Source organism: Stenella coeruleoalba (genome assembly GCF_951394435.1).
Source record: "Stenella coeruleoalba genome assembly, chromosome: 8".
Lineage (NCBI taxonomy): Eukaryota > Metazoa > Chordata > Mammalia > Artiodactyla > Delphinidae > Stenella > Stenella coeruleoalba.
In genome coordinates this window covers 6,972,100-6,984,912 of record NC_137154.1, presented here as the reverse complement: position 1 = coordinate 6,984,912, position 12,813 = coordinate 6,972,100, and the positions used below count along the sequence as shown (strand labels likewise).

The 12,813-nt window shown below is 59.5% G+C and overlaps 1 protein-coding gene across 1 annotated transcript; it reads left to right on the top strand.

The window, feature by feature from the left end:
- The first annotated feature begins 319 nt into the window (after positions 1-319).
- SCYL1 (SCY1 like pseudokinase 1) lies at positions 320-12,503 on the top strand. Its single transcript, XM_079928380.1, has 18 exons — positions 320-491; positions 843-983; positions 1,194-1,316; positions 1,397-1,623; positions 2,070-2,160; positions 2,237-2,392; positions 4,689-4,847; positions 6,121-6,228; positions 6,990-7,103; positions 9,100-9,255; positions 9,834-10,022; positions 10,144-10,219; positions 10,499-10,663; positions 10,893-11,035; positions 11,700-11,771; positions 11,877-12,089; positions 12,182-12,236; positions 12,364-12,503. The coding sequence occupies exons 1-18, from the start codon at positions 381-383 to the stop codon at positions 12,486-12,488; spliced, it is 2,424 nt and encodes an 807-aa protein (XP_079784506.1). The 5' UTR covers positions 320-380; the 3' UTR covers positions 12,489-12,503.
- The last annotated feature ends 310 nt before the right edge of the window (positions 12,504-12,813 follow it).

Sequence of the window (12,813 nt, the reverse complement as noted above, 5' to 3'; positions counted from 1 at the left end):
TCTCTCAGCTTCCTTGCCTCGGTTTCCCCAACCTCAGCCCCTTCTCAAGCTCTAATCCTTATATAACGCTGGGAGGTGGACTCTATTACCACCCACATTTTAGATTTAAGGACACAGAGGGGCTGAGAGTTTGGGTGACCTGCCAGGGCGCCAAAGCAGGTAACTGGCGGCTCCCAGCCAGCGCGCTCTATCTAGGCCCGGTGGCCAGCCGACGGGTGGTCTCCCGGCTCCCCTCCGCCCCTGCTCCGCCCATAGGCTCCGCCCCCACCGACCGTAGCCCCGCCCCCGATCCGACCCCGCCCTCGCCCCGCCCCGCCCCGGCTCGGGCCGCCGGAGGACCAGGAGCTGAGGACCCCGATCCCGCGGCGGCGGCGGGGACGATGTGGTTCTTTGCTCGGGACCCGGTCCGGGATTTCCCGTTTGAGCTCAGCCCGGAACTCCCCGAGGGCGGCCCTCCCGGGCCCTGGGTCCTGCACCGCGGCCGTAAGAAGGTAAGAGCGACCCCGCTCCGCAGGCCGCAGCGGACCTCGGTCTCGCCTAGTCAGCGCCGCCGGCTCCGCCGCGTCGCGCCCGCCTGACGTGGCTGCGGAGCCTCTAGGGCTACGGGCCGGGCGGGGGGACGGGCAGTGCCGACGTGGCGGGCGGAAGGACCGAGGGACCGACAGACGGACCCAACCAGGGTTACGTGGGCCCGACTCTGTCCCCAAGGGTTGACTTGGGGAGAGACCAGGCCGGCGGCCCTTCCTTTCCGGCACTGAACCAGCTCCGGGGACCATCTCGGAGGTGGAGTGGTCTGCCCGGGACCCGGCCCACACACCTGAGGCCGCTCCGCCCTCCCACAGGCCACAGGCAGCCCGGTGTCCATCTTCGTGTATGACGTGAAGCCCGGCGTCGAAGAGCAGACCCAGGTGGCCAAAGCTGCCTTCAAGCGCCTCAAAACTCTCCGGCACCCCAACATCCTGGCCTACATCGATGGGCTGGAGGTACCTACCTGCTGCTCAGTCTGCCCCGTCTCTGCCTCTCACCTTTTCCCAGTCTCCCACTCCTGGCTTCTGCCTTCCTGCCAGTTTCCAGCCCTTCTGCCCCAGCGCCCCCCAGATTTGACTTCCTCTTCTCCACCCCTCTCCCCATCATGTCTCTCATCTCGCCTTCCTCTCGCCCCATCCCCCCCTGATCCCCCGTGTCCCCTTCAGACAGACAGATGCCTCCACATAGTGACAGAGGCTGTGACCCCGCTGGGAGCGTACCTCAAGGCGCGAGCAGAGGCTGGTGACCTGAGGGAACTGGAGCTCTCCTGGGGGCTACACCAGATTGTGGTGAGGTGGGGGGCAGTGGTGATGAGAGCAGGGCTGGGGGGCTGCAGCTACTGGGCTGTGATGGCTCCTTCTGCCCCCAGAAAGCCCTCAGCTTCCTGGTCAACGACTGCAGCCTCATCCACAACAATGTCTGCATGGCCGCTGTGTTCGTGGACCGCGCTGGCGAGTGGAAGCTTGGGGGCCTGGACTACATGTATTCCGCCCAGGGCAATGGCGGGGGACCTCCCCGCAAGGGGATCCCCGAGCTTGAGCAGTACGATCCCCCAGAGTTGGCCGACGGCAGTGGCAGAGCGGTCAGAGAGAAGTGGTGGGTGACTGCGGGGGGGTGGTGGTGGCATGCCCCACCCTGCCCTATTCTGGAAGCCCCTGCAGCCTCAGGACCCCTAGATTAGCTGGTACTCCCCTATCCCCTGCCACCTGACTGAGGAGGAAACTAGGGTCCTCAGGGTGGGGCCCACTCCTTGCTCCCAGGATCCTCAGGGAGGTAGGGCAGGATAAACACAGGCTTTGGGGTCAGGTGGTTCTGAATTTTAAAGTTGTGTGACCTGGGGTGGATGTCCTTGCTCTTCTGAGCCTCAGTTTCCTTATCTGTCAAATGGGGCTAATGAAACGTGCTTCTTGGGGCTGATGGGAGGATTAGCTGAGGAACACAGCCCAGGGTTTGCCATGCAGTGAGTGCCTAGTGCCCAGGGTAGATTGGAGGCCTATGCTGGCAGGTGGCAGGGCCTTGAGCAGCTCTGGTCACTGCCTCAGGTCAGCTGACATGTGGCGCTTGGGCTGCCTCATCTGGGAAGTCTTCAATGGGCCCCTACCTCGTGCAGCCGCCCTTCGAAACCCTGGGAAGGTGAGTGTCTGACCCCACCCGGCCCCTCTCCACCAGCCAGCCAGCCCCTGCCCTGACCCTGACGCTTCTCCCACAGATCCCCAAGTCACTGGTGCCCCATTACTGTGAGCTGGTTGGAGCCAACCCCAAGGTACGTCCCAACCCAGCCCGCTTCCTGCAGAACTGCCGGGCACCTGGTGGCTTCATGAACAACCGCTTTGTGGAGACCAACCTCTTCCTGGAAGAGATTCAGGTGAGTCCCCTGCCCCACCCTGGGCTCTGGCCCTACGTTCCTCACCCCTGTGTCCCGTCCCCACTTTATAGGCTCCCTGATCATTAGACCCCAGGAGACAAGCACAGACTGTGGAGCTAGGCTGTCTGGGTTCAAACCCTGGCTCCAACTGTCATTTACGTGTGACTTCTCTTGGCTGAAGTTCAGTCCTAATAACAGCACCTACTTCAAAGGAGCAGGGTGAGGAGTCAGTGAGTCTGACTTGCATAGTGTAGTTTCTGGCACATAGTGGGGCTTAGTGACTGCTCCGGGCACTCTGTTAACTGGCACTGGCCCTGAATGTTGGGCTGTGGTGTGGGTAGCAGGGTGGGGGGTAAATGGACCAGGCCCCCAGCCTTGGGGACTCTCACTGGGGGAAAGGGACAAAAAACCCCATAAATGAGGAAAGCTGTGCTTCCTGGAATGTGGATAAGTGCCGGGAAGGAAAACAGTGAAGGTTGGGTGTTTAGGGAAGGGCTCTCTCAAGGGTGATGTTTGAGCTGTGACCTGAAGGGTGTGAAGGTGGGAGTCATGGGGATGGTAACTGGTGAAGAATGTTCCAGGCAGAGGGAACAGCAAATGGAAAGATGGTAAGGAGGGACCCCTCAGCTTAACCTCATTGAACCTCAGTTTCCATATCTGCCCAGTGAGAATAACTATAGTATCTGCTGACCCATAGCACTGTTGTAGGGAATGAAGGAGGGAGGCTCTGCCCTGGACACCCGTTCTGACCCGGCCTTGTGTGGGGCACACAGAGAGGTGACTGAGAATCCAGAATGGGGGAGGAGTGACAGACACTTCCACAGACCTCGATGGTCTGTGGAATCTTGACTCAGATAGGGGCTGGGAGGCCTTCCGAGGATGGGAACATGAGCTGAAGAAGGTGCTGGAAACGCTGAGCCCTGTTGCCTCCTGGGCAGTGTAGGGACAGCAGGAGCTCTGTTACATGGAGTTCTTCTCACATGGCTGGCTCTGCCGGGCTGCCCTTCTCCGTAATATGTGCCCCACAGGAAATAGGCTGTTTCTGGCAGGTCCCGATGAGAGCGTGGGAGGGCAGTGCCCAGTGGCCCCTCTTCCCATCATTGAGCGCAGCGGTGGAGAGAGCCCAGCTGTGACTCTCAGTGTGCGACCTTGGATGCGGTTTGGCCTCTCTCTGGGCCTTTGCTCCCCTGAACCCTGTCGTCAGAGCACCAAGCCTGTCTCCCACACTAGATTGAGCTGCTCAGGGGCCAACCAGGTCCTCCCCAACCCCAGTTAGAGATCACCTCTTCTGGCCCAGGCAGCAGCTCTGGCGGTGAGGGTACAGCAGAGAGCACAGGGACTTTGGAAGCGTACAGGACAGGGTTATAATCCATGCCCTACCATTCCTGCCTGGTGACCTTGAGCCTCAGTCTCCTCCTTTGTAAATGGGGGAATGACAGCACTTCTTCACAGCCTGTAGCACAGCAGAGGTGCCACACCACCGGGTCATACCCTTCCTTGACGGCTTCTTAGCTGTGTACCTTTGGACAAGCTCCTTGCCCTCTCTGTGCCTCAGCTTCCTCATTGGATTATTTCACCTGTGTAAAGGTTTTAGCACGTAACCTGCCTGGCACGTAGTTTGTGCTCAGGAAGTGTGAGTTGTGGGTATTACAGCCTCGGGGAGGTTAGGAGGACTGAAGGAGACCATCGAGCTGACAGCCTGGCCTGTTCGGGCCCAGTGGGAGGACGAGCTCCGGGGGTAAACTGCACCTCATCCCTGCCTTTCCACAGCCTGCCACGACCTCCACCCACGGGGCTGCAGGTGTGCCCAACCCAGCCAGGCCCAGGGTGCCAGAGTGAGCCCCTTGGCCTCACTAAGCCTGTTTTCTCGTCTGTGCCGTGGGGTTAATGGTACTCACACCTTGTGTCGTCCTGAGGAGCAGAGGCAACGCTGATAAAGGGCTTGATCCCCCTAGTGGCTGCTTTCACAGCAGCAGGCCAGGTGGCAGTGACAATAATGACGGTCACTGACTGAGCGCCTCCAGTGTGCCGGGCAGCTTTCATGTGCGTTTTCTGGTTGAATCCTCGGCACAGTTCTGTGAGACAGTACAGTTACTACCCCATTTTACAGGTGGGGGAACTCGCCTAAGGTCACATGGCTAATAAATGGGAGAGTCGGGATTTGAACCCAGCCCATCTGGCACCCCAAGCTTAAGTTTACCTTCGGGTTGGAGGTGACCCCCGTCCTTGCCCGTGGCTGACGAGACCGTGACCAGGCTGATTTCCCGTTCCCTGCATCCTGTCCATGCTCCACCAGATCAAAGAGCCAGCCGAGAAGCAAAAGTTCTTCCAAGAGCTGAGCAAGAGCCTAGACTCGTTCCCTGAGGATTTCTGCCGCCACAAGGTGCTGCCCCAGCTGTTGACCGCCTTCGAGTTTGGCAGCGCAGGGGCTGTTGTCCTCACGCCCCTGTTCAAGGTGAGTGGGCCTGGAGCCTCAGGAACTGTGGGCCCAGAGACTGGCTGAGTAGGTCTGAAGGGCAGAAGAGAGGCCAAGGGCGTGGCCAGCCTCGCTGGTGTCCTTGCAGGGGCAGCCTGGTCAGGGATATCCAAGCCCACGTGACGGGGAGCTTTTTTTTAATATATGTACTTTTTTTTTTTTAATTTTATTTATTTTGGCTGTGTTGGGTCTTTGCTGCTGCGCGCGGGCTTTCTCTAGTTGCGGCGAGCGGGGGCTACTCTTCGTTGCGGTGCGCGGGCTTCTCACTGTGGTGTCTTCTCTTGCTGTGGAGCATGGGCTCTAGGCACACGGGCTTCAGTGGTTGTGGCTCGCGGGCTCTAGAGCGCAGGCTCAGTAGTTGTGGTGCACACGGGCTCTAGAGCGCAGGCTCAGTAGTTGTGGCGCACGGGCTTAGTTGCTCCGCGGTATGTGGGATCCTCCCGGACAGGGCTCGAACCCGTGTCCCCTGTATTGGCAGGCGGATTCTTAACTGCTTCCCACCAGGGAGGTCCGAGGAGGAGCTTTGACATCCAGTGGTTCAGCGAGTCAGGGTCACCTGACCAGCTGTCAGGGAGGTGGTGGGGACTTCTTGTCCCTGGGGAAGGGACACCCTCTGCCTCCAAAATTCTTTTTCCAAACACTCCTTCCTTCAGAGCCTATAGCCCTTCCTCCATTTCCTCAAGACAGCCTCCCTGGTCTGACCTGGGCACTCTGGTTCCCAGGGCCCAGGGGATCACCTGCTCACCACCTCACTTTCCTTCCTTCCTGACCACTCGGCGCTTAGCTCTCTTGCTTCTAGGGGCTGGATCCTCTCCCCCTCCTCAGACCCCAGCCCACTGTTACCGGGGCGCCTGCCATTTCCCGCTCGGTGGGAGAACCCTTTCCCCAAACGAACTTGGCATGTGGGAAGCGGGGAAGACGGCAAGTAAATCTTGTGGAGCTGAGAACCCCCAGAAATCACAGGCAGAACTCTGTGGGCACGTGGTGTCTAGGTGCTTGATTATAGGGAAGGGCACAGAGCTTTTGTGAGCCTCCTAAGAAAGGCCTTGACGCAGAAGGGTTAAGGGCAGCGCTGACTGAGACGGAGTACGGGCAGAGGGGCTGCTGAGGATGTGCCTGCCCCACCCCACCGCCCTCACCCCGTTCCCACCCTGGGAAATCAGCAGGGAGCCTGAGGGAGTTAAATGAGCCCAGTGAAGTCATCTCAGTCCTGTGGACGGAGCTGAGCCCCTCTTCCCGCGCCTTCTCTCAGGTGGGTAAGTTCCTCGGCGCTGCGGAGTATCAGCGGAAGATCATCCCTGTCGTGGTCAAGATGTTCTCATCGACTGACCGGGCCATGCGTATCCGCCTCCTACAACAGGTAGGGGCCACGGCACACCCTGCCTGCTTCCACCCCACCCGGACCCCACCCTGGCTGCACGGGAGGCCCCCTCCTCACCTCCAGCCCCAGGCAGGTAGCTCAAGCCCCTGCCCGGCTACACAGAGACCCCAGAAACCCCTCCCTGAAACATACACACTGGTGAGGAACAAGCGGGGCTGTGCTCTCAGGAAGTCAGGATAATCGCAGGGCTCATTGGCAGCTTTGGGAATGCCCCGCCCGCCCGGGCTGCAGGGCTTAAACGCCTCCCCCTGCGCCGCCCAATCTCCTGGCTCGGTCCCCTCTAGAGTGGGGATAATGTCTCTCTTGCCAACCCCAGGGCAGCTGGGAGCATCATACAGGACTGATGGGATCGAGGGTGGGGGCCACCCGTGCTTCCAGGCAACATTCCCTCTCTGGTGCTCAACACACCAGCCTTCCTCACAGCGCTTCTCTGGGCGGGGGTTGCACTCCTTTTTATAGACAGGCAGTGGAGGCTCTAAGAGGGGGTGTGACCAGTTAGCCTGCTGAGCAGGACCAGAGGCCAGGCCCTCCACCTCCCATTCCCAGGCTCTTCTCAGCACCCTCCTTGCAGCCTCACCAGTCCACGTGGGCCTGAGGCCAGATGCGAGGTGGGGGCCTCAGGAGACTCCCCTGGCCAGCCAGTGCCTGCCAGGTGGAGAAACCATGTTAAGGCTGATCCCATGTCTCTGGTGAGGGGTAGAAGGGCTGACTGCCTTCTCATGCCCCAACCCGGACCACAGATGGAGCAGTTCATCCAGTACCTTGATGAGCCAACAGTCAACACCCAGATCTTTCCCCATGTCGTGCATGGCTTCCTGGACACCAACCCTGCCATCCGGGAGCAGACAGTCAAGGTGGGTGTAACCAGGCCCAGAGGGGCCACCCCTGGTTTTCTGAGGCTTAGAGGGGGCTCATCAGAGGACACACAGGCCTTGGTTTTGGCCTGTGGGTCGAGCAGGTTACGGGAGGGGCAAGCACTGTTCTGCATGTAGGTCCAGGCTGTGGGTACAGCTCGGCAGGTGGTGGGGGCAACAGGATGGGCATGACCAATAGTCCTCCATTCAGCAGACACGCTTTGTGCCCGGCCCTGTGTCCCATGCTGGGGTGCAGTATGCACAGGCAGACCAAGCTCCCTGCCTTCTTGGAGCTTCTTTTCGAGGAGAGGGGGAGGGGGCTTGGCAGACAATAAACAGAATTAGAAAAAAGTATATTATGTTAGAAAGCGATGGAGAGTGTGAAGAGTTTGCAGTTCTAAAAACAGTGATCAGGGAAGACCTTGCAGAGGAGATGTCGTTTAAGGAAAAAAGGTGAAAAGGGGTGAAGGAGGAGATTTGGAGGAAATATGTTGCCTGCAGAAGGAACATGTGCAAAGGTCCTGAGGCTGGCGTGTACCTGGAGTGTAGGAGTAGCAGCAAGAGGTTCAGCATGGCTGAAGGGGCATGATTGTGGGCAGTGTAGTCTGAGAGGTCATGGTGGGGCCAGGGCCTCGTAGGGCATGGCAGGGACCTGTTGCATTCATGGGAGTGAGACAGGAACCCTGGGGGATTGAGCAGAGCACTGACCTGATCTGACCTGTTGCAAAACACTGTGTTGCTGTGTGGAGAACTAACTGTCAGGGCAAGGGTGGAAGCTGGGACACTGTTAAGTGCTATTACAGTGGCCCAAATGAAAGATGACAGTAGCTCAGACCTGAGTGGTAGCAGCAGGTGGAGAGAAGGGGCAGCATTGTGAAGGTGGAGCTGACAGTATTTGGTGATGGGTAGATATGGAGTCAAGGATGGCTCCAAGGTTTCTGGCCTGAGCAACTGGAAGGTTCAGTTGCCATTTACTGAGAAGACTGGGAGGAACAGTTTTTTTGTTTTGTTTCGTTTCGTTTTCTAAATATTTATTTGGCTGTGTCGGGTCTTAGTTGTAGCATGCGGGATCTTTTGTTGCGGCGCGTGGGCTTCTCTCTAGCTGTGGTGCGTGGCTCCAGAGTTCACAGGCTCAGTAGTTGTGGCTTTCGGGCTTAGTTGCCCTGCGGCATGTGGGATCTTAGTTCTCCGACCAGTGATGGAACCCGCGTCCCCTGCATTGGAAGGCGGATTCTTAACCACTGGACCACCAGGGAAGTCCCTGGGAGGAACAGTTTTGCGGGAGGAGGTCAGGCCCAGTCTTGGCATGTCTGTTAGCCAGGTGGACATGCACTGGTTATGTGTGTGTGAGGTTTAGGGGGGGAGAAGTCTGGGGAGAAGTCTGAGCTGCAGGTGCGCATCTGGGCCCGGTCAGCTAACAAGGGCATTCGAAGCCCTTGTTAGAGATGGGTGAGCTCGCCTAGGCTGAGGTGTAAAAGATACGAGGCTTGAGGAGTAGCTCTGGGGTGTCTGAACAGTAAGATCTCAGCAAAATGAGACTGAGAAGCAGCAGTAGGTGAGGTCAGAGAACCAGGAGAGGGCGGTGTCCTGGAAGAACAAGAGACCAAAGTTGCGAGGAGGAGGGAGAATTCGGGGCTGTCAAAGCTGCTGAGGGGTCAAGTTTGGTGAGGATGGAGAATTGGCCTTTGGATTTAGCAACATGGAGATCATTGGTGACCTCAACCCAAGCTAATTGGTAGAGAGTGTATGTGGAGGTGTTTTTGTGAAAGTCTGAGTAGAGTGCACGCAACAGAGAGCTGACGGAGAGGGATGGGAGACAGGAGTGCAAAGCAGTGGGGGTCACCTTCCTCAGCATTCTGGGCAGGGGCCAGGACCAGGTTGGGGGTCGGTTGGGGAGGGCTTTGGCGGGCTTTGTCTCCTCAGTGCCCAGGCCCACTGGTGGCCTCCAGAGTATGCCCGCTCCAGCCCACACTTTCCGCCGTCTCCCGCCCTGCAGTCCATGCTGCTCCTGGCCCCGAAGCTGAACGAGACCAACCTCAACGTGGAGCTGATGAAGCACTTCGCGCGGCTGCAGGCTAAGGATGAGCAGGGCCCCATCCGCTGCAACACCACCGTCTGCCTGGGCAAAATCGGCTCCTACCTCAGTGCCGGCGTGAGTGCCCTGCACAAGTGCCGGGAGCTCTGTCACCGTCACGGGACCACAGCCAGGTCCCCCAGAGCCAGGTCTCCTTGTGTGGGGCCTGTCATCCTCCCAGAGACCTAGGCCCTGGGTGCTCCAGCCCAGTGTCTGAGGGTGGAGTGAGTTGAACCGGTCACACCACCAGTAGGTGGTGGGTCTGGGAACCAAACCCAGGCCTGCTTGCCTCCACGGCCTTGCATCCCCTCCCCTCAGCCAGGGCCTGTGAATGCAGACGCCTGCAGCTCCCAAGCCCTTAACAGGAATGAATGAGTCGGTCTGCAGTGCAGGTGGGGAGGGAGGCACTGGCCTCAGCCCTGAGGCAGCTGCTGCTCTGGCCCCTGTCACTCTGAGGCAGCGTGAGCCCAGTGATTTGGGAGGAGAAGCCAAGGTCTAGAGTTTTAAGTAAATTCTCCCCATTTGTTAGTGATTAACTCCCATTTCTTAGACTCTGGAGACCCCGTGGATGGCCTCTGTTCTGGGAAGTAAGGCCTGTCAGTTCTGGGCCCCGCACTGATCCTATACTCAGGAGCCCTCTTCCCGCCCCACCCCAGACCAGACACAGGGTCCTCACCTCCGCCTTTAGCCGGGCCACTAAGGACCCGTTTGCACCATCCCGGGTCGCGGGTGTTTTGGGCTTCGCCGCCACCCACAACCTCTACTCGATGACTGATTGCGCCCACAAGATCCTGCCTGTGCTCTGCAGCCTCACCGTGGATCCTGAGAGATCCGTGCGGGACCAGGTAGGGCACAGCTGGGGCTGGGCCCTGGAGCTGGGGCTCTGGGGGATACCTGGGCCCTAGCTGGCCTGGCAGGCTCACGGGAACCTTGGAGGCCCCAGCTCTGCCCCTTGCTACCCCACAGGCCTTCAAGGCCATTCGAAGCTTCCTGTCCAAACTGGAGTCTGTGTCGGAGGACCCCACCCAGCTGGCCGAAGCCGGTGAGTGGCCCACACTCGTGTTCCCTGTGACTCTTGCCACATTCTTAACTGTCACCTGTCATGGCCCCCTTCTACCTCATTGGAGCGTCCGAAAGCTGGAAGAACCCTAGAGGACAGACTGTACATCACTCCCCCACCCCCATCTCACAGTTGGGAGAACACAGTACCTGGAGAAGGGGGACGCCCACTGCAGGTTGCTCTGTTTCAGTTCTTGCCCTCCTACCACCCTCCCCATGGAAGCCTGAGGTGTCCATACCTGTCTCTCCTGTCACTGCCCAGAGAAGGACGTCCATGCAGCCTCCAGCCCTGGAATGGGAGGAGCCGCAGCCAGCTGGGCAGGCTGGGCCGTGACAGGGGTCTCCTCACTCACCTCTAAGCTGATCCGTGCCCACCCCACGGCTGCCCCAGCTGAGACCAACGTTCCCCAGAGACCCGTGCCTGAGGGTGAGTGTCCCAGATCGGCTGTATCGGTGACTGAGGGGGCCTGGGGTTGCTGGCACCTAGGACCTGTTACTGATCGACTTCCCCCCGGGATGGTGATGGGGACATAGGAGACGGTACGGTCCAGTCCCCTTGTGAGCTTCCACTCTACACACCCCCAGCAACCTCGGCCCTGCTCTGAGACCTTCCTGGGGCCCAGTGTGTGGCAACTCAGTGAGCCTCTGCTCCCCAGGACTTCCTGCCCCAGCCCCAACCCCTGTCCCTGCCACACCCACGACCTCAGACCACTGGGAGACACAAGAGGAGAGCAAGGACGCAGAAGAGGACAGCACTGCTGCCGACAGATGGGATGATGAAGACTGGGGTAGCTTGGAGGTAAGTGGGGCTGAGGAGGCCTACCCGGGTGACCCCAGCTTCAAGGTCACAGGCTCCCCTGCCATTCAAGGAACTCATGTGGGCTTGGCTGGAGTCAGACCTGTCCTCATCTGCACAGCATCCTGGGCAAGTAGGTGTCATGGAGCAGCCGTTGCGGGTTAGAGCTGACAGCTGAGCCCCCACTCAACTCCAGAGGCCAGGCTGCTGGTGGTTGGCTCAGCCCACTGACCCTCCTTCCTCTCCTCCACTCCCCGTCCCTCCTATACCTGTTCTAGGGCCCACCCCACCCTGTGACCAGCAAGGAGAAGTCACTCCCAGGCCTGCAACCAACCAGTCCTCCCTGGGGCTGGGCTCAGCATGGGCTGAGGTTGGAGTGGGGCTGTTCTGAAGGGAATGGGGGCAGAGCTCTGGGTGAGACCCCTGAGGCCACAGGCAGGGGTGTGGAACTCTAGATTTCATTACCCAGCTTCATAGAGCAGTGATGACAGGCCAGGTTCAGCGTGTCCACTTTACTGATGGGAGACAGAGCCTAAGGAGAAAACGAGAGGGAAGGCAAAAGAAGAAAGGGTGGAGCCCATGGCTGGGCAGGGGCTAGGGGGCTTCTTTGCCCTTTTGGGTGGAGTACAGGGGACCCTATGGTCATGCTCTCCTCCCCACACTGCAGCAGGAGGCCGAATCTGTGTTGGCCCAGCAGGACAACTGGAGTACTGGGGGCCAAGCCAGCTGGGCTGGGCAGGTGAGCTGGGTGGGACAGGGTACATGTATGTGGGGTGGAGCCCTGCCCCTCCCTCCCTGCCCCTCCCTCCCTTTCTCTGGCACTATCTCCCCCTTCTCTTTGCAGACCAGCAACCCTGGTCACAAATCCCAGGAGTCAGACTGGAGCAGCTGGGAAGCCGAGGACGCATGGGAGCAGGGCTGGCAGGAGCCAAGCCCCCCGGAGCCACCCCCTGAGGGCACACGGCTGGCCAGCGAGTATAACTGGGGTGGACCGGAGCCTAGTGACAAAGGCGACCCCTTTGCTGCCCTGTCAGTGCGTCGGGAGGCTGGTGCCCAGGTACTCGGCACCTGTCCAGTGGGAGGGTGCAGGCCTGGGGTGGACCTCAACTGAGAGTAGGCCTCCACTCCAGCCCACACTTCCCTTTCCAGCCGAGGCGGGACTCGTGGGGTGATGACAACTGGGAGGGCCTGGAGGCCGAGAGCCGTAAGTGCTTCCCCTGGGCTGGCTGGCTGATGGGCTAGGGCTACCCTCCTCTGGGGCAGGCATGGGCTGGGAAGCTGAGACTCAGGTTGTCCTGACGCCGTAGCCCTCCTCCCCTTCTTGTTCCCAGGACAGGCCAAGGCAGAGCTAGCCCGGAAGAAGCGCGAGGAGCGTAGGCGGGAGATGGAGGCGAAACGCGCTGAGAAAAAGACAGCCAAGGGCCCCATGAAGCTGGGAACCCGGAAGCTGGACTGAACCGCGGGTGTGGGCGCTTCCCAGCCTCAGAGAGCAGGCCCCGCAGATGTATTTATTGTACAAACCCTGGGAGCCCGGCCAGCCTGGCCAGGCACATTTCACATATACATAATCAGAGCCACAATAAATTCTATTTCGCACCCCCTGTGCTGGGCTCAGTCTAGCCCCTCCAAGGAGGCTGGGGTCTGGTGCTGCCCTTCGGAGACTGCGCCCACCACGGACATGAACATCAATATACTTCGAAAACCCAGAGTAAAGAGGCACGATCTGATTTATCAGTTTCTGGGAAACGCCCTCTGGAAGGAAGGCCGGCAGCGCCAGAGAG